At 49.2% G+C, this 20,011-nt stretch overlaps 8 protein-coding genes and 1 non-coding gene across 9 annotated transcripts; 5 read left to right on the top strand and 4 right to left on the bottom strand.

Moving 5' to 3' along the window:
* Positions 1-131: 131 nt before the first annotated feature.
* Positions 132-503, bottom strand: TRUGW13939_06215 (uncharacterized protein; the record flags this gene model as incomplete). The annotated part of the gene is made up of 1 exon (XM_035489369.1): positions 132-503. The coding sequence occupies one exon, from the start codon at positions 501-503 to the stop codon at positions 132-134; it is 372 nt and encodes a 123-aa protein (XP_035345262.1).
* Positions 504-980: 477 nt separating this feature from the next.
* TRUGW13939_06214 lies at positions 981-1,071 on the bottom strand. Its single transcript has one exon. It is a non-coding gene; the product is annotated as a tRNA-Tyr (tRNA).
* Positions 1,072-1,710: 639 nt separating this feature from the next.
* TRUGW13939_06213 (uncharacterized protein) lies at positions 1,711-3,896 on the top strand (the record flags this gene model as incomplete). The annotated part of the gene is made up of 6 exons (XM_035489368.1): positions 1,711-2,357; positions 2,417-2,793; positions 3,114-3,175; positions 3,232-3,620; positions 3,678-3,731; positions 3,785-3,896. 6 exons carry the CDS (start codon positions 1,711-1,713, stop codon positions 3,894-3,896), a joined length of 1,641 nt encoding a protein of 546 aa, XP_035345261.1.
* Positions 3,897-4,205: 309 nt separating this feature from the next.
* Positions 4,206-5,297, bottom strand: TRUGW13939_06212 (uncharacterized protein; the record flags this gene model as incomplete). The annotated part of the gene is made up of 1 exon (XM_035489367.1): positions 4,206-5,297. One exon carries the CDS (start codon positions 5,295-5,297, stop codon positions 4,206-4,208), a length of 1,092 nt encoding a protein of 363 aa, XP_035345260.1.
* Positions 5,298-7,933: 2,636 nt separating this feature from the next.
* Positions 7,934-9,469, top strand: TRUGW13939_06211 (uncharacterized protein; the record flags this gene model as incomplete). Its single annotated transcript, XM_035489366.1, has 4 exons — positions 7,934-7,993; positions 8,044-8,146; positions 8,198-9,258; positions 9,332-9,469. 4 exons carry the CDS (start codon positions 7,934-7,936, stop codon positions 9,467-9,469), a joined length of 1,362 nt encoding a protein of 453 aa, XP_035345259.1.
* A 735-nt stretch (positions 9,470-10,204) lies between these two features.
* TRUGW13939_06210 (uncharacterized protein) lies at positions 10,205-12,237 on the bottom strand (the record flags this gene model as incomplete). Its single annotated transcript, XM_035489365.1, has 5 exons — positions 10,205-11,640; positions 11,693-11,771; positions 11,824-11,936; positions 12,001-12,107; positions 12,167-12,237. The coding sequence occupies 5 exons, from the start codon at positions 12,235-12,237 to the stop codon at positions 10,205-10,207; spliced, it is 1,806 nt and encodes a 601-aa protein (XP_035345258.1).
* A 2,356-nt stretch (positions 12,238-14,593) lies between these two features.
* On the top strand, positions 14,594-16,905 carry TRUGW13939_06209 (uncharacterized protein; the record flags this gene model as incomplete). The annotated part of the gene is made up of 2 exons (XM_035489364.1): positions 14,594-15,026; positions 15,089-16,905. The coding sequence occupies 2 exons, from the start codon at positions 14,594-14,596 to the stop codon at positions 16,903-16,905; spliced, it is 2,250 nt and encodes a 749-aa protein (XP_035345257.1).
* A 772-nt stretch (positions 16,906-17,677) lies between these two features.
* On the top strand, positions 17,678-18,553 carry TRUGW13939_06208 (uncharacterized protein; the record flags this gene model as incomplete). Its single annotated transcript, XM_035489363.1, has 1 exon — positions 17,678-18,553. The coding sequence occupies one exon, from the start codon at positions 17,678-17,680 to the stop codon at positions 18,551-18,553; it is 876 nt and encodes a 291-aa protein (XP_035345256.1).
* An 832-nt stretch (positions 18,554-19,385) lies between these two features.
* On the top strand, positions 19,386-19,817 carry TRUGW13939_06207 (uncharacterized protein; the record flags this gene model as incomplete). Its single annotated transcript, XM_035489362.1, has 1 exon — positions 19,386-19,817. The coding sequence occupies one exon, from the start codon at positions 19,386-19,388 to the stop codon at positions 19,815-19,817; it is 432 nt and encodes a 143-aa protein (XP_035345255.1).
* Between the last annotated feature and the right edge of the window lie 194 nt (positions 19,818-20,011).

The following is a 20,011-nucleotide window of genomic DNA, read 5'->3' as shown; positions in this document are numbered from 1 at the left end:
TCGTTCACATGCCTTGTACAGTCTTTTGTGTAAGTCCCCTCTTCCACTGATTTAAACTCACGTTTAGAGGGAAAATCAGTGGACGTGAATTGCACATAAGGGAAATTGCGTTGTGCTCAGCAACTTTTTGATCATGATTGTGCTCGATGCAGCAGTGAGTTTCTTGGGAAATCTTGGGAGAAGACATGGCGGAAGAGATTTCTCGATTTTTTGGGCAAGTGTTCCTCATATTCCTCAAAATCAGGGGGTCTGATGAGGTCGATGTCAATGTAGATCTCCTTTTGAGCCGAAACCATCCCATCCGGTGGATTCGGGTTTGCCTCACGCTGTATGATCTCATCGTCTTGACCTAGTGCTATTTCAGAAGGATGGTTTGCCTTCAATTGACCCATGATTTTGCGGAATGAGTTGTCAGGACTGAAATGATCACCTTTGTCTTTGTTGTTTTCGTTCTCCCTTTTGATGCTCTCACCTGGTTCCATCATAACCCAGTCTGCCACCATGAATCATCGTAATTGACGGTACGAGGCGTAGGCCGAATATCTTCATACGTGACCGGATGGAGGGCTTTCTCTTGCCTGTTGATCAACGGTGCATTGGGATCAACGTCGATGGTGGTGCCATGTAGATTCAAAAATTCAAGATTTAGGGTTATCCTCCGTCTTGTCTTCTGAATCAGACTCTTTCAAATCATCATTTCACTCAAACTCAGAACCTTTTCTTGGTGGTCTGGATGAAGGCTATAAAGTATGTACGTATAGGACAAAGCTAAGGCGAATTGCCAAGCCTGATAATCTGAGCTAAGGCCAGAATGCAGGATATCATTTTGGACCGGCCAATCAGTGCAGCCCAAAAAGAAAATTCGTTGGTTGCACCGCAGCCTCCGCTTTGCTCCGCAAATTAAATGCCAGTTGTTTTTATGCATAAAATAGAGCTATTTGCATGCATATTGAAAATAAAATATAAAAAACAAAAACAGATCCCCCGGGCCGGAGTCGAGCCGGCGGCCTTCTGATCAACTAAAGATGACTTTTACAGTCAGACGCTCTAAACCTACTGAGCTACCAGGGGTTATGCAAAGTTGCACAAAATTTGGTCTTTTGTTCCCAAGCATGCATAATTTACATTCACGAGCCCTAAGTCAACACCAAGCGAGACGAAGGTCGCTCGTTACGGGCTTTGTTCGCGACTGGAACTCTAGTACGATATCCTCTAAAAGTCATTCCTGAGGTAGTATTCTCCTCTTGTGGAAAACATATGTAAACATTCTATTTTGAAATAGAGTTGTGATTATTACATCCTCCCTTCTTTGGTAGCATTATTGAGTTTGTCTATTTTGCGCCGGCGCTCGAATACAATTAGACCAGTTTGGGTTTAACAGGGCCATTTAGCCGGGTGTTTTCCTCGTCTAGATCTTGTTCTTTTTCTGCGTGTGTATGTGACTTCGAATGCTTGCTATAGCGGCCGGCTTGATTACCCCCCGCAGTCGGCCGTAAGCATCATTTGATTACAATTGCGGTGCAATTTTGGGCCGGATCTTTTGAAATAGTAGGAACGGCTTCAAGCTCCAGGTAAGCATGCATGCTAACTTGGATGGACATATTTACTGTAACAAGGTACTAGTTGCAGCCCGCAGCATCCGGATTGTTGGATGTGCGAAGAAATTCCTCGCCATCCAGGTTTCTGGATCTCTCCAAATACAAAATAATAATGGCGGACGAACAACTTGAATTCCCTATTCAGCCCAAAATAGGCGCAGGGCTGCGCATGTTCTTCTACTCGCAGCTGTTCGTCACGCCGCGCTACCCACAGCACTCCTTCAATGACCAAACCGTCATCGTCACAGGCTCCAATGCAGGTCTGGGGCTCGAAGCTGCGCGCCATTTCTATCGCCTCAACTGCGCTCGTATAGTTCTTGCTGTGCGCACTACCAGTAAAGGACAGGCCGCCAAGGAGGATATTGTCAAGAGCGTCAAACACCGCACCGACGCGGACGCCATCGAGATCTGGCCTCTGGATCTTTCCAGTACAGCGTCCACGCTCGCCTTCACGGAGCGCGTCAAGACAGAGCTCCCACGCGTTGATGTTCTTGTTGAGAATGCGGGAATCAATTCCAAAATCTGGACGCAGTCTGAGGGCTTCGAGCAAGCTGTCCAAGTCAACGTGCTCAACACTTTCCTCCTCGCCCTCTCGCTACTGCCTAAGCTCAACGAGACGAAGACAAATTTTCCAGACTCGCAGCCGCATCTAGTCATCATCAGCTCCGAAGCACATCGTCTGACCAAGTTTCCCGAGATCAATGCCCCGGATCTGTACGCCAAGTTGAACGACGAGACGGCCTTTAGCCAGCAACCGAGGTGAGATTCACCTGTATTGCATACCCTGTTTACCTGTACTAATTGGTTATTGCGCACAGATATCAAGCCACCAAGCTCATCGAAGTTCTCCTCACGCGCGAAATAGTCTCCCGGCTCGCGCCCAGCGGCACTTCGACTCCTCCACCCGTTGTCATCAACATTGTAAACCCCGGTCTCTGTAAATCCACACTTGACCGTAGCGGTAACCAGCCTCCCCTAGGCCTTCGTATCTTACGCGCCATCCTCGACCGCACAACCGAGGTGGGTTCTCGAACGTTCGTTCTCGCCGCCTGCGCCCCCGCAACTTCCCACGGCGAATTCCAGAGTGACGGGGCTAATCAGGGCGTCGAATCGTGGATCTATACCGATATTGGACGCAAGGTACAGAAGAAGGTGTACGAACAGACTATGCGGATTCTCGAGGCGAGGAAGCCGGGTATTGCCCAGGCTGCAGGTCTATAAGAGCTAATTTATCGAGTTTTGTGTGTGTACTAGTAGTAATTAGTGGTACTTTTAGTTACTGTAGTTAGTCCTTGTGTACAATTTCTCATGGCCGATTTATTGAAAACGAATATTTGACATTGTCCAAGTCCCTTCTTTGGCAGGGTTACCTAAATAGGAAACCAACGGGTCCCCGTCACCGAAAAGAAAATAAACCCGGCAGAATATCAAAAACTCGGCCACCGCCTACCTGTTTAGATAATCATCACCAAAAAACTTCATCTTCGGATAACCAAACTCTATACTTAAACACAGGCGCAAACAAGCCAGAAAAGACCGCCCAAGATGGTCCGTCAATTGAAGCATCACGAGAAAAAGTACACCTCCTCAAATTTCCTCTTTTCTTCTTTGTTTTGTGTCCTACAAACACCAGACTAACGCAAAAAAAACCAGGCTCCTCCGAAAGGTCAACTTCCACACCTACAAATCCGACAACAACCATCGCGAACAATCCATCCGCGCGCGCTACTACCTACAGGGTACCCTCGACTACCAAAAATACAACACACTATGCGGCCAACTACGCAGTCTTGCGCACAAGCTATCCGCACTTGACCCAGACGACCCTTTTCGCAAAAAGACTGAGTCGGAAATCCTCGAGAAGCTGTGGTCCATGGGCATCTTGAAGAATAGCCGCGAGCAAGGTGCGGGCTTATCGGCGGTGGAGCACGATGTTAGTGTGTCGGCGTTTTGTCGACGGCGGTTGGGAGTGTTGATGACGAGGAATGGCATGGTACCGGATGTGAAGACGGCTGTTACTCTGTAGGGATTCGGACCTTTTTTTTTTTCGACATTGGGTAGGGCTGACTTTTATGGTAGGATTGAACAGGGCCATGTCCGAGTCGGCACAGAGGTAGTCACTGATGCTGCATTGTGAGTCAAAACTCTTCTCTTCTCTTCTATGCAAGAATACTAACTTTTGCTAGTTTGGTGACGAGAAGCATGGAAGATTTCGTTACCTGGGTCGACTCTAGCAAGATTAAGCGATCGATTATGAAATACCGGGATAACCTTGATGACTTTGACTTGATGGTATGACAGGCCTGAAGTTTCAAACAAAAATGCATAGCGTGGCGTTGGGGTTTTTTAAAATTATAACTTGGAGATTATTTCCAACAAGAGGATATGTTAAGTGGATCAGTCGCAATTTGGTATCATTATTTGCTCAATCAATATGTACATGAATCATCCAAAGCAAAGCATGGAATATTATGCAAACTGGGTATCATCGATGCGATGCAGTGTATGTAAATCATTCAACTCCGTTTTCCGTGTAAGTGCATGTGTGCGCATATATATGCACAATGTATATGTTGGGTTCATTAGTAGTAGATCGTTTAAAAAAAGTTAAAAGCAAGACCATGTCCGCTTCACGGGCTTAGGGCGAGAGACTGCCTCTTTCTCGTCCGTTATATCCATGCGAAAGCGTCGCACGCTGCCCTCATAGTTAGCCTTCCCATCTTTGCCCGTCTCGAAAAACGGTGTTCTCGCCCCGGATGGGCGAAAACAGCGAGGCGTCATTCGGCGCCAGATTCGGCGAAAACATCGGTTGGAGCGATCGATTGCCTCGTATTCGCGCCGCCGAGTGCTTGGTGATGTCCAGTCAATCACCGTTGTAGGCACTTGCTCGTGCGGTGACTGCGGAGGCTGGGATGGCTCTCGCTCTGGATCTGGTTCCGAGTGGACGATGCTTATTCTTCGAGGCTGACGAACAGACAGCAGATCATCTTCTGAGACGTCGCCGTCGTTGATAGGAAACGAATGTGAGCGCTGGTATTGGAGAATAGGCGACATGATGGGAGACACAGTAGTGGACTGGGTCAAACGGGGCTCGTCATAAGAGTTTTCCAGAGGTTCGGCGGCCATTCCGACGTCCTGGAAGATGCGACAACTGTCTCGATGCAAGGCCAAAAGCTCGTCTCGTTTCTGCTGTGACATCTGGATGCTGTTGCTGCGTGGTGGGCTGGCTGGGCTTTGGGCTTGGAAGGAGGCAGTCCTGCGGCGCTCCTTTTTCGAGGTGCCAGCCGTGCTAGATGATGCTGATCGAGGGGAACGCTGAGAAGTTGACGATGATCGTGAAGGAGACTTTCTTGGTTTCGCCGGCTTATCCTCAGCCACGCTGGCACCGTTAGAAGTAGAACCCGCTGCCATGCCGGTGGTGATGGAAATGTTGTCGTCCTCGTCGCTGCTATCAGGGTGAATGTCTGTGACTTGAATGGCGCTGTAGAATGTCTTGGTGTCTGAGGCATCAGTTATGCAAGGCGAGAGCGAGGCGGCAGTGGTGTTGTCGACCAGGTTTCTCCATGCTAGATTGGTATCATGCCTACTACTTGACCCCTTGTGAGAATGTTGAGTGTTAACCGAAACTGGGTGCGAGTTCAAGTGAACGCAGGGAGGGTTCTCGGTCAGATGAACGGTGAGTGGTGGGTGGTGATTCATGTGGTCCGTGGCGGGCGATTTGCATGTGAAAGGGAGCGTCATCGATTAGAGTCCCGGGGACAGAACCAGCAAGGGGATGGAGGCAATGGCAATACGGTCGTCAAAAGTGAGGCGCAGATTCGCACATGTCACCGACCGTTTAGTCTCTTCTTTTCTCCTGCATCAAAAGATCGGCGACGGTATCACTTGATAATGTGTATGGTATGTATGGTATGGAGTGGCAAAGATGACTGGTTGTTAGGGCTCCGAGGTCGTACCCGAAACGCTAGGGACAGTACAAGCAATATGTAAATGACAGACGGCAAAGGCGGAATGGAAGTTCTGGAAGGACTGGTGACTCGATGCAGCCACGCAGCATCCAAGCGACACAGGCAGGGGCGGTCTATATAGCACGCAGGACAACACGATAGACGAGGGAGGGGTAAGAACCTTAAACTAACTCAGATGGAGAACGTGATGATATCGCGACAACGTGACTGGACATGGCCCAATGACAAAACTTGGAGAAGTTGACCGAAACTGGCAACGTTGAGGGTCTGTTTCCCAGCCATCAGTGGAGAGAGGGTCCCGCTCAGTGAAGCGTTATCACAGCAATTCGGTGAGCGACTCCCAGCATGACCCGCAACGGCACGAAGACATCGAATAGCGCCTGTGCCTTGCAGATTTGGTGTAGCGTAACTGTACGGCCATCGCTGGCGGTCTTCTTACTTTTCAGCCACCGGGATGCTCCGTCCGCCGTGGGGCCGCTGCATATTATTGCATGCTATATTTTACTGTTTGCTGTCTGTATATCGCGATGTTATCGAGCCGGCGTTGGGGTGTTTTCGCTTTTCCCCTGTGTTTCAAGTTTGAGCGTCAACAGCGTCCTTGGCGAGAAGACTAGACAAGAAAGAGTCAGTCATGTGCGAGGACAATCATTGAATCATGAGCAATTAATTAAATAATTAATATCGCATGATCGGCCCCTGCCCCTCTAGACGAGCCCCCGCGCGAGTCTTGGCGTGAGGCGGTGAATCTCACCCCCATGTGGCGCCTAGTCTAGACCGGAGGCCGTTGTTGATATCTCGCGGGTTTTCTTTGACTGCACCCTGCACGCACGGCCACGGCCCGCTGGACCCTCACTTTATTAGTCGATCGAATACGGAGTAAGTAGCTCACCGTGGACAATCCACCTCCAAATCCGAATCGCTACATCACCGACAACGGTGCAGATGGCAACTCCTTCTTTTCCACCGACTTTCCTGCGTCCGTGGGTGTAGGCAGTAATCTTGGAGGCGGCTTCCAGAGGCTTGGTTACCAGACCGAGCAACCGCTCGTCTCACTCAGCAGCAAAAAGGATCTCGAGCTCTATAAAAGTGCGGCGGCGGTGCTAATGTGTGGTATAACGATATTCCTCCCGGTGCTGAAAGCCCGATGCACCAAACTGTGACCCTCGACATTATCATCGTGATCTTGGGCGAAGTCGAGCTCACCTTGTCCAACATTCCAACAATGAGGCCCACATAGTCAACCTGGCGATATGGTGATCCAGCGAGCCACGATGCACAAATGGCGAAACCCGAGCAAGACGCAATGGGCACGGATGATCGGAGTTGTTTCGGAGTGCCAACCTCTTATCCCTTAATTCCTACTCCGTACTCCGTATATGTAGAATTAGCTTAGTTAGTACTAGACCCGAAACTGACGAATAATGGAGAGAGATTGGAATTGTGATACTTGCATTATTGCCGGCACTTGAGGTGGTGATAGGTGGCTACGGATAAATGTCCGGACCAGCCAGTAATGCCTCAATCTGTGTTAAGTGTCACCTGATTGTCGGCGTCGGTATAGCCTCGTGCCTTCCTCCCATGGCAGTTGAGGAAGGAGCGACCAGCGGCCAAGAGCTGACTCAGCTACCCTTCGGACTTGCCTGTAACCCTGTAACTATCCCTGATGCATTCATTCACCAAGTGTCTCCGCTTCACTACTACACCGACTCCAGCTTCAACACGGCCAGACTATCGATAATTGCCAGCAATATTGATTAGTTTAGCTAGCAGGAATAATTACCCCTTTTCTTCTGGCCTTGCCTTGAAAAATGAAGAAGAACGTTACCTTCGGGACTAAGGCAACAACATTTCTGCCTGGACTATTATTTCCGCCTGATTCTTGAACCAGACCATGAGCTATCATGAGAGCTAGGTAAAGTCAATTCATATTTTATCTGGTCTTGCTCCACTTAGTAACTCGTCCTTGCAGTATTCATCCCACGCCAGGAGAATGTTGCTGACTACAGGGATCGTCTATCAGCATAAGTCCCCGGCTGGTTCCTGATTCCTGACCGGACGAGCCAATCGCCATGTTTTTTGGTGTTCAAAGCTCCCATTGCATGGCCCAAGCTCCTTGTAGAGCTTTGGTTAAGAATGGTTCCGTCAAACTCAATGGATAGGGTTGTGGCTGAGCTCGACTATGACATCGAGGCTTGAGATGACTTTTGCGAAAGATGCTGGGGAAGTCGAGGATGAATCAGGCAGACACATTCTGTTTTCATTCCAAAGAAAACTGATTGTTATAAAAGCCTGATGACGCCAACATGAGAAGATAGTATATTGCGATTTCTTCACCCAGCACTGTCTATTCTATTGCACGGTTTCAAAATGTCAGCACGACCTGAGAATGTGGGCATCAAAGCCCTGGAGATTTACTTTCCGAACCAGGTATGTTTTTCCGAACAATAAAATATGATGTTCATGCTAACAGCTATCAGTATGTCGACCAGACCGATCTAGAAAAGTACATGGGCGTAAGCCCGGGCAAGTTTACTCTTGGCCTCGGCCAGGCGACAATGGCATTCTGCGATGACCGCGAGGGTACAGTCTCTCAATGCAGTATACTTGGCGCGAGAAACTGACAATGAATAGACATTTACTCTATCCTCCTAACCACCGTCTCGTCCCTTCTAAAGAAATACTCGATTCCTCCGACGTCGATTGGCCGCCTCGAAGTCGGCACTGAGACGGTCCTCGACAAAGCCAAATCCTGCAAGTCTGTGCTCATGCAACTCTTCTCTCCAAGCGGCAACAGCGACATCGAAGGCATCGATACTATCCACGCCTGCTACGGTGGAACAAACGCGCTCTTCAATGCTGTCAACTGGATTGAGTCGAGTTCCTGGGACGGGCGCGACGCAATTGTTGTCATGGGTGATATTGCCATGTATGACACTCCGGCAGCGCGACCAACAGGCGGTGTTGGATGTGTCGCCATGCTTATCGGTGCGGATGCGCCATTGGTAGTGGAGGGCAAGGCCAAAGCAAGTTGGATGCAGCACGCATACGACTTTTACAAACCAGATTTCGGGCGTGAATATCCGGTGGTAGATGGCCATTACTCCAATACATGTTACCTGACAGGTCTAGAGGAGTGCTACAAGGGACACCATCTCAAGAAGGAAAAGGCGGCGGAGCCACAAAGCCTTCCTCAAGAGAAGACGAGACTGAATGTCTTCGACTACATGATCTTCCACGCCCCGTATTGCAAGCTGGTCTCCAAGTCATACGCCAGATTGCTTTACCAAGATTACCTACACAATCCCAGCCATGCCGCTTTTGCTGATGTCCCAGCTTCCATCGCCAGCATCGACCACGAAACCTCGCTCACTGACAAAACGATCGAAAAGACATTCGTCAACCTATCCAAACCGGAATTTGCAGCACGCGTCCAGCCATCGCTAACCGCAGCCACGCTGTGCGGCAACAGCTACACAGCGAGCGTGTACTCGTGCCTCATCAGCCTGGTTTACAATGTGCCAAGCCAGCAACTTCTGGGCACAACAGTCGGCGTATTCAGCTACGGCGGCGGCTCCGCGAGTACTCTATACACGATCCGGGTGCGAGGCGAGGTCAGCGATATTGCAAAGGCGCTTGATCTTCACGCCCGCCTCGACGCGAGACATCGGGTCTCGCCGGAGGAATACAACCAGGTATGATTCTCACTCTCTTCACATGCACACAAACTACAATACTGACTGGTTCATGTGCGGGGGAAAAAAAAAGGCATGCCTTCTCCGCGAACAAGCCCACCAGCAAAAGGCCTTTGTGCCCAAGGGTGGACTGGACCGGATGACCCCGGGCACGTATTATCTCACCGAGATCGATGCGCTGTTCCGTCGGCAATACGCTGTCAAGGCGTGATGTGTTAGCTAGAATGTTTGAAACTAGAATATTAATATATTAACATCGATCGATCTCAGATCCCCCTCCCATCTCCGAAATCCTCCGTCCATATACGTACTAGCCAATAAACATGGTAATACTTAATGTTCAAGCCCGGGGAATTACGGGTTCTCCATCATCTCTCCATCTATCACATGCATATTCGTGCCATATTTCCGTCCCGGGCCCACGGGGTATAGTATATAGTTGTACCCTTGGCAGCTTGGCGAGACTAAAGGGTAACGAACGCACGTTCCAACTTTTAATCAGTTGAAACTCGTGCGTATTCTTCTGAAGATCTCAATTGCGGAGGTGTTCTCCACCTAGACGTATGTTTTTGCTACGGGACCTCCCGAGTCCATACATGATTCCATATACTCCGCACATGCATGTAAATAAATAACTCCCAAGTTCATTGGATAATTCACATGCCGAGGTACATGTATTTGGATGTTTTCTTCAAATTAAATATAAACTATTATTAACTATCAAATGACGTAGTGACTAAATCCAAACTCTTGTAATAGTATATTCCCATAACTAGCTTAAGAGGAAGGAAGGAAGAAAAAAAAGGGTTGTAAGGGTATTGCTTTTTTTTAATCCAATCCAAATGCAGATCCCATCCCAAAATAATGATGATGATGATGATGTATGTTGTAATATTATTCATGCCAAAAAAAGAAAAAAAACTCAGAACTCAAGTACTATCCACGTTTATAGCTTGGCGTTCTTATCTGAGTCATCAGACAGTCCATTGGGGAAATAACTGTTACCATTTGGAAAAGGGCGGCCAATGGACGAGAGCAGTGCACCAACTTCACGCTCCAGCGAGGCAACCTCTGAGTGAGGTTGGTACATGCGCGCGCGAATCCAGGCGTCAAGATCAGAATCGCTCAGTCCATGGATGCCCGTCTCGCGATCGACCTTGGCGTCCTGGGCGGCGCGAATCACATGTCGTGCCACGACGACGCTGACGTCCCGGATTCTCGTGATGTCCGGGTAGAGCAGACCCCTGTCGAGTTCTTCCGAGGTCATGCAGTGCGTGAGGGCCTCGCCAGAGGCGAAGATCATGCTATTCGTAACTTCGACGGATTTGGAAAGGATAGTTCCTAGGCCAATGCCAGGGAACACGTACATGTTGTTGCCCTGGCCACCGTAGTGGATCTTGGTTTCGCCGGCAGAGTTCGTGAAAGTGACGGGGTGGAACGGAGAGCCTGAAGCAAAGAGCGCGCGTCCGTCTGTGTGGGTAACGGCCGTTTCAAGATCGCATTCTGAGTTGGATGAAGGGTTCGATAGCGGGAAAATCATGGGGTGTTCGTTCCACTCAGCCATCTTCTTTAAAATGTCTGGGGTGAAAACGCCGCCCATGGTCGAGAGACCCATGAGCATTGTCGGCTTCACGTGCTCAATGACATCCTCCAATGTCTTGAATTGTTGGCCGTTGTTGTCCTTGCGGGCAAAGTAAATCTTGTGGTTGGCGAGACGGTCGCCGCGATCCGCAGTGACCAGTCCCTTGGTGTCAACCAGATAGAAGCAAGCTTTGGCTTCATCTTCGGTCAACCCTTCCCGCACAAAGTAGTCTACAATCTGTTTGGCAACACCCACACCGGCACTTCCTGCTCCGAAGAACACGGCACGCTGATCCTTGGGATGAATGCCAGACCGCTTGACGGCATTCATAACTCCGCCCAGGATGACAGCGCCAGTTCCCTGGATGTCGTCATTGAAAGAAGTGTACCGGTGTCGGTATCGCTCCAGAGCGGGGAAAGGGTTCTTGAAATCCTCAAACTGGATAACAATGCCCGGCCACCGCTCTGTCAGGGCAGCCATGAGCTCATCGAGGAACTCTTGTTCCTCCTCGGCAGAGATCTTGTCGCGGCGACTGCCCAGGTACAAGGGGTCCTCGCGAAGGGTCTTGTTACCAGTACCCAAATCCAAAGTCAACGGCAGAGTAGCCTCGGGACGGATTCCAGCGCATGCGGTGTACAGGGAAAGCTTGCCAATAGGAATTCCCATACCATTGATACCCAGGTCACCGAGACCAAGAATGCGGGAGCCATCGGTGATACAGGTAATTTCAACATTAGGTTGCGGCCAATTAGAAATCACAGCGGCAATATTGCCCTTGTCTTCGTAGCTCAAGTACATGCCTATTGTGGTCAGCTACTTGCACCCTCGTCTTGAAGCTTGTCTAGAACTAACCTTCTGGTTGCTGGTAAATCTCGGACCAACGCTGGCACGCCTCACCGACAACGGGGGTATAGATGAGAGGAGTCAATTCCTGCATCAGGTTAGAAGGTGATGTTGCTTGCAATGGTTTGATGTAAGCTCACTTGAATATGGTCTGTGATCAAACGGTAGAAAAGGTGGACATTGTTTTTGCGGATCGTGCTGAGGTACAAGTACTTCTCGATGGGAGTTTGCTTCAATGCGAGCTGTGCCAGGCCTAGCGCATGAGTGTACGTTAGTTATTATTCCTTGTTGTCCCCCTAGCATCGCATTGTACGCACATCGTGTCTTTTGGGTTTCGTAGTTCTCGGCACGGGGAGGCGTGAGGCCGTACGTCCGCAGGTACTTGCGAATATAAGCAGGGTTGGCGGTATCAAAGGTACCTTCCCTGTTGAGCGCAAAGTCTGGTCAGTACGAGCTGGAGAACAGCAGAAGCAATTGGCTTACGATTGACCAGCAATGCCAGTATGAGGAAGGTGGTGAGCAGCACGCTGCTGGTTGGAAGGCAATGAAGGCATGATGATGTTTGTTCTGGTTCTCGACAAGGCGGCTTCTGAGGCTTGAGACACTGGGGATGGAGCTGGAGCTGTAGAGGTAGACGAAGTTGAGAGAAAAAGTCTCGCAGGTTTGTTTGATCGAACAGCAAGCCGACAATGGGTGTGGCAGCGAAACATGTCCAGGCGCGGGGGAACTAAATAAAAAGAAGATCACAGAGAGAAGGGTGGACGAGGCCCCTGAGTGATTGGCATGTGGTAGTGCGGTAGTAATGATTACACATGAAATTGTCGTGGACGGGGAGGATCATGGCCCAAGTTCGGGTCGAGGTCGAGAGAGCGTGAGCGTGTGACTCGCGAGTCGTTGGGCTTTTAGGTTTGGCAATCGGGAAGAGTCGGGGAAAAAGATGGCTGGATCCTGGCGACGATTTAGTTTAGCCCTAAATGAGGACCCATTGAGGATTATCACTCTGACTCCATCAGCTTTGTTGAAAAGGAAAGGGAAAAAAGAGAGAGAGAGAGTGGGACGAGGTCAGCATTTCGGACGCCGCGACAGCAAATCAGCAGGGCGGAATTTGCATTTTGTTGATTGATCTCGGGTGGGCAGCCCGGGATGCCGGGACGCTAGGCCAACACTAGGCTACAGCTCGTTCAGGACGACCTGTCACACGCACGCAGAATGCGAAGCTTTCTCTCGGCAAGGCGTGTACGACACACGGGGGGAATTGAGGCATTAATTGACGGTATTTAGCAAGGGATGGTTGACCTGGCCCCTTTTTCCGGCTGAGAAGGGAAAGGGATGACATAATCCGTTCCCGTGAATAATGAATGACCCAGTGACTAGTAGTTATCGGTCTACGAGGAAGGCGCGACCTGGGCCAGCCAGAAGGAAAAAGGAAAGAAGCTTCCCAAGGCAGGCGCGTTCTGGAACCGCGCTAGGCCTAATTGGGCGGTGGGAAATGCGGAGAAATGGTCTTTTCCTGTTTGGGACTAGTTCCCGGAGTGCGCACCAAACGATCTGAGATGGGAAAGAGCAGCCGCGTGCTCTTTTTAGTATTTACTACCACATTAATGAGTACTATTATTACTGTGCCATCGGCAGTTGTTCTTCCTTTCTTCCTGCCCTACTGAGCGGGGCGTCCACGCGAGCATTCCACGGTTGAACTCAGACGAATATCCGTATTTACTCCGAACAAATTCCAGAGTGTTTACCCGGGTGGGACCGCGCTATGCCTGTTCTAGCACCCCTTGGCCTTGTGAGTTCAGCTGTGGGAATTTGGAACAGTAATAATAATCCTAATATTATTAGCCTTCGTCAAGTTCCGGAGTACTATAGTAATTTATAATAAAAGTCGACCCTAGTGGGGGTTGCCCCGAAAGGATTCGTGCTGAATCCACCGGACCGGGACTTGGATTATACTAATACAAAGAATAAGGAACGCATTTTGCACCGGCAGACAAAGTGGATTCAAGATTGGCGGCCAGTCCCGATGGCGCCCTTGTTCAATGTTCATTATTATTTGCTAACGGCATGTTTTCTGCGCGGAGTTTTATTAAAACGCGGTTTACCGCCGGAAACCTTCCGCTGAACCCTGTTTTCCTGTTTCCCGGGATATTACGACGGCTGATATCTGACATGATACCCATTGGTGCTGACTGGACTGTACTCTGCTCCGTACGCTTCCAATTTTTAATTGTCCGAGTCATCATCTTTATGATTATGTATCACTGGCTGGACGGTATCCGGCTTTTTCGGCTGGCGCCCGTTACGAGTGGGCCGATCGGGGTCTAGCCCCTTATCCGTCTACAGTATACAAGTCACCTGCTCTACTTTGTCTTGGTGCAGGATCAAGGCAGTGCTCGAATTAGTGTACTTTGTATAGATTCATCTCCACTTAGTAGTAACTGCTTTGAGACTTGAGTGGACGACCAGGCGTGAAAATATTCTTCCCAATTTGGAATTTAAGATGATGGAAATTCTAGCGGCCCCACAGCCGCTAACAATGCATCACAGTGCGTGCTCCACACAAGCTTCGAGCTTTCTAGCAACGGCTGTAGCTTTATACTAACTTTCTATCAGAGATCACAGAGTATTCTAAAATCAAACACTGCAGCAAATACCCAACTTGCACATCAACGACCCCCTCAAAAAATGCATCTCGGGACTGAATGGCGGACGCGCGGTTTGTGGACCAATGGGCGAGTGGCATGCGCCAAACTTGGCAGCCAAGCACAACGTCATGCTTCCTCACTCGACCCCGCCGGCCGCGCAACCTTCAACCACCACAACCAGGCTCGTCTCTTTGATGATTTGCCTCTGCGTTTGAATATAACCCGTGTTTCTCGTTAGCCGACCAGTACAGTGTCGACAGCGTCGACAATGTCGTCCTGCTTCGGGAACAGGAAGCCACAGCGTGGCCGGGGAGCCGACACCGAGCCGCTGCTGCCCCTGTACGAAGATGAGACCGCTCGCCAGCGCCAGTTGCACCAGAAGCTTCATTCCTATCAAATGTTCAAGGCCCTATCCGAAGGGTACATGCCGTCGACAGAGCAATTGATCGCCAATCTACGGACTCTTCTAGCTTCTGATCTCTTCAACCCCGGCACTGACGATTTGAGCCACTCAGGAAGACAGCTAGCCCGGGATGTGAGGACCTTTCTGCGGTTGTTTATCGAGATCCTCCGCGAGAAGAACAGTGAAGATCAAGTCCAGGAATTCTTCTGGCATCTCTCAAAATCAAAGGCCTCGTTGGATACCTCCGACCTCGCCAGCCAAGCGTCGCGTGCCAAGGCAAATGCCAATACACGTGCTGGTAAGTTTCTACTTCGTCCTCGGTATCAATCGCCATTCTGATAACAATTCTCTGTCATTTAGCGTATGACAGCCTTCGCACTGTTGGAAGTTTGCTTCTCACAAATGCCGATTTTCGTGTCTTCCTCGACGACATCGCCACCGTTGGCCGCCAAGTCTTCGCTGATACTAGCTACTCCATGTCAGATACCGCCCATAAAGTAGCAGAGGTTGCCCAGCCTTCGGCGGAGGAATTGGAGCAGATACAGGGCGCTGGAGCGGACGAGGGAAAACATCCAACCAAGGAAAATCTTCGTGATGAGGTGAACATAATTGCTACCACTGCCGAGGATGGCATCGTCCGCGCCGGTCTCACGGCCAAGGAGAGCACGAAAGAGCAAGTCTCCGGGGAACATAAAGATGCCTTGATGTACCGTCTAAAGCAAACGGTCCTGAAACTTCGATCTCGAGATGACTACTCAGACTCGGTCTCAACCATCGCCACACTTGCCCAGCGATATGGGGCATTCTATGCGAATGCTGCAGAGGATACTATTCACGCATTGGATGAAGATGTTCAGGTTAATGAAGACCTTAACAACGCTGTTGACCGCTTCTGGGCCTTGGTTCGTTCTTTCGGGGACGCCGAAGAGTGGAAGAAGTTGGAAGATCGCTTCCACGAGGTCATGAAGCATTCCAACAAAGACCCAGAGTTTGAGTCGTTGATGTCGAATGTGGGCAATTCTCTCCAAGAGGTACTGACCGATCCCGAATTTTTTGATGCCGCCGATGAGCGTTTCGACGAATTGAAAACAAAGTTCAGCCACATCGGGTCTGAATCACCCCTGCGCGCAGACTTTGACGCGTTTTTACAGCAAATTAAACTAACCCTGAGTAAAATACCCCAAGACACTGCGGTGGCCAAGCTTGCTGCGGCTACGAAAAAGATCTATCACGACCTTTCGCATGCATACACTGACGGCACAAGCACATTAGTGGCTGATGCCGCTCATATCTTCCTCCCGCTACTGATTCGCGGCATTCAACGAATTCCTATTCCGAGACTGGAAATATCAGTCCCGGAAATTGATTTGCTCATTGAGAACTTGATTTTGGAGCCAGGGCGAACTGTGAACCAGTCGTCGTTCTTCCCCTACAAAATCTTGGTTACTTCCAAGACTGACATGGAGCTGGCCAAAGTTCATTCCAAGAAAGCCCGGACAAATATGAAGACCGTCATCACAGTTGGTTTGCAGGGATTGAACATCAGTGCGTCCGAATTCGGGTACTGGATTCGCGCCCATAGCGGTTTATTCTTCCGCTTTGGTGACGAGGGTATCGGTAGCTTCTACCTTGACGAGCGAGGCATCGACGTATCTGTTGATCTAGAAATTGGCCGGGATCGACTGGCCCATTTGGTGACTCTTCGGGGTGTTCGGGTGCATGTCCACAAGTTGGACTACAAGATCAAACGTAGTCGATGGAAGTTCTTGCTCTGTCTCGTCAAACCCTTCCTGAAGCAGCTTATCCGTCGGTTACTGGAGAAGAAGATCGCCGAGTCCGTGGTATCTATGGTTGTGACCATCAATCGGGAGCTCGTATATGCGAGAGAGCGTTTGCGTGCGGTCAACATTGCCAATCCGCAAGACTACATGACATTCATTCGAGCCGTGATGGCACGGCCGCAGCTCTATTCCAACCCCGAAATGCACCAGCGCTTTACTGCATCCCCTCCAAAGTCTGGCCCGTTCAAGGGTATTTACGCTCCGGGTAGCATTGTAAAAGTTTGGCGAGACGAAGCTGTCCGAGCCCACGATGCTATCGAGCGGGGTGATGAGGGAAGTGGTCTGGGGCTGACCTGGCGAAACGAGATCTTTAACGTCAACGCAACGATTCCATAATGAATGAAGGTAGGAAAACAAGGTACTATACTTAGGTGTTAGTTTTAATAATTTATTGCATTTTTTATGATTTTCCATGATACTTGCAGCCTTGTCAGGCATAAATGGAGGATAAAACTATCGATTAAAACAGTCTATTGCTTTTGAATTGGTAATAGTTGTTCGCTAACACAGTAGATCTTGGCATTTATAGATAGAGCAAAGCAACTAGCATAATCATGGAAGTCGACCGGGTTTTGGCATTTTCCACAGCTTGACGCGCAAAATATCCCCTCGTATCCTCCAAAACGAGCGATTTGGAGATACGTAGATGCAATGCAGGCAGGCGAAGAGACACATTATCTCAAATCTCGGCTTGCGGCTGTTATGCTTTACTTGGAGTACGTGGGAAGAACTTGAAAGACAAAAAAAAACCCAGACTGCGAAAGTCAAAGCCAGACATCATCTGTGGCACAACGTCCCTTTCTAAAAGTCAATAGCGGAGAGTCTTTTCACGAGCACAAGCTAGTTGGGACGCGGTCTTTTTTCTCTTGGGAAAGAAAATGTCGAGTTTTCCCAAGTTCCTTCCGCTAATTATTCTGCAGACAGGCTGTGTACGAACTGCTTCGTTTCAAGCTTGGCAACCTTTCATGATTAGTGATCAACACTACCTCGGTGTTTTTCTATCCGAAATAAACGCCATCTAGGTACATAAATATGTTGATCTTGGGACGTTGGTAGAAATATTCAAACTTGATTCGCTTGAAGCTACCTACCTTGTCACTATTTGACAATGTCCGAACTCCGCTCTGCGGTCTACATCGCACCTCCAGTCCCTTTTAGAAGCCCAGGCAAAGGAAGCGGCGGTGGCCTTTGGTCACCAATCTCCTGTACCCTCATTTACTCCGCCACCGAAGCAGTTCTAGTCGACACACCGATCACCATCCAGCAAACCCAAGGACTCATCGCATGGATCGAGCGCATCGCTCCCAAGCGAAAGCTAGCCTACATTTACATCACACACGGACACGGCGACCACTTTTTCGGGCTGCCACTGTTGGTGCAGCGATTCCCCGAGGCCAAACCCGTTGCCACGGCGGCCACTCTGCGGCATATGGAACAGCAGATCGAAGCGAAGAATTTTGAGGCACAATGGGGGTCTCGGTTCCCGGGGGAGATCGAGCTTCCGTTTGTTTTGGCTCAGGCCCTCCCATCAAGCAATAAATTCACTCTCCAGAATAAGTGGTTGTTCCAGGCGGTCGAGGTGGGCCACTCGGATACCTATGATTCTACTGCATTGTGGGTTCCCGACCTCCGGCTGGCAGTTTGTGGAGACATCGTGTACGGACAGGTACACCAGATGCTGTTTGAAGCCAATACGGCCGCGAAGCGTGAAGAATGGATCCGGGCGGTCGAGAATATTGAGGCTCTGGACCCTTTGTATGTGGTCCCGGGTCATTGCCAGGAAGGGGAGATCATGGGCCGCTGGCATCTGACAAATACCAAGCAATATATCAGAGATTTTGGGAAGGTATTGGAAGGGAAGTCGAATTCTACTAGAGATATTGTGGAAGCCATGACGAAGTTGTATCCGGATCGATACAATACTGGTGCGCTTATTATGAGTGCTATGGGCGCTATTCAGGCTGCGAAGAAACCACGAATTTAGGGATGTGCAATGATGAGTACGCAATGAGTATATCTAGCCATTTTCTATCGAATCCACTATGGTCCGTCTGTTTATAGTCTTGGAGATGTCTGCTCTGGGCTCATCAGCATGTAAATCAGGTTCATGGTAATATTGATGAGTATTCCTTTCGTACCATCAGCGATTCGCTGCAAGTCATAGATTTTTTTACTTTTATGTGCCCGTTACTTCATCAATCTTCAAGATCCGGATGGACGCACACCAATCTAGCACGCAATGAATACACTGGATGAAGAACTGACCCAAACCCTTCTGCAACAAAATAGCGTGCCATGAAATGACACCTATAAACTTAGCTTAACCCCCGTGGAATGAGCCGCCAAAAATAGTCTTTTGTCTCAAGTCTCACGGTTACTCGAACAGTCTCACATACTTGCGGGTTATGGCGACGCCTAGGTTGTCGGTTTCTCGGCAGATATTCTCGGACGTGTCGCTTTATTCCAAATTTGGGATTTGATTTTCTACTCAAGTATACTTTCAGCTGTTAAAGTAAAGGAAAAATGCGGGGTAGTATGGTAGAGGGTCATTAGTAGTGGTATGTAAGATGTTCGGGTATAGGATTTTATTTATTCGGCAGTGGACCCATGATTTGTGATATCCCCATCTCAACTGTAGATTATTTGTATACTGCCGAGGCTTCGCATAATTAACCTTTCGTACGAGTTGTTCCTTGTGTCGCTCGAAATACCTATATTAAAGATATGATTTCAGCTTCTACCATCTCAACACAGCTATTTTAAACCTTCATTTTGAACACCATTCCTGGGAAATCCGCGTTCAAGTATCCTCTAGCATGCCTCGTTGGACCTTTGAGTTAGCCCCTAATACTCTCACCAAACAGGAAAAGGGCACCATCGCGAAAAAAGTCACAGAACTATATATCCGCCGCGGCGTCCCTAGCTTCTTCATTAACGTCTTCTTTCACGAGAATGGCGAAAACAATTTTTATAGTGGGGGAAAGTGCCCTCCCAGTGCTATTTTCTTCCACATCGATCACGCTATTAGAAAGCTTCCGGATGAGGAAGCCCGGAAACTCTTCATCTCCGAAGCAAACGATATTGTGAGTCCTATCTTTGACCCCAAGGGAATCAAATGGGAGTCCAACATCTACGAACATCCTAGATACAACTGGAGAATCAACGGCATGATACCTCCCGTCGAACACCCAGAAATTATGAAGGAGTGGATCACCAAGGATGCACCGATCCCATATGAGGATGCGTGAATGAATACAAGCAACAACTGAACGAGGGGACACATCAAGACGAAGGTCCATATTGTGGTCGCATTTGATTGAGCAGTCGGGGTTTGTGGAGAGCCAGGATAATCACCGTGTCGACATTAGATATCTTCAGTCAGAATATTCGTCCTTTTTACTTGACTTGTGTGATAAAAAGTCCTCTTTATAATTTTAACATC

This window comes from Talaromyces rugulosus, chromosome III (assembly GCF_013368755.1).
Source record: "Talaromyces rugulosus chromosome III, complete sequence".
In the NCBI taxonomy this organism is placed as follows: domain Eukaryota; kingdom Fungi; phylum Ascomycota; class Eurotiomycetes; order Eurotiales; family Trichocomaceae; genus Talaromyces; species Talaromyces rugulosus.
The sequence above is the reverse complement of the archived record's forward strand: the minus strand, read 5'-3'. Positions and strand labels throughout refer to the sequence as shown.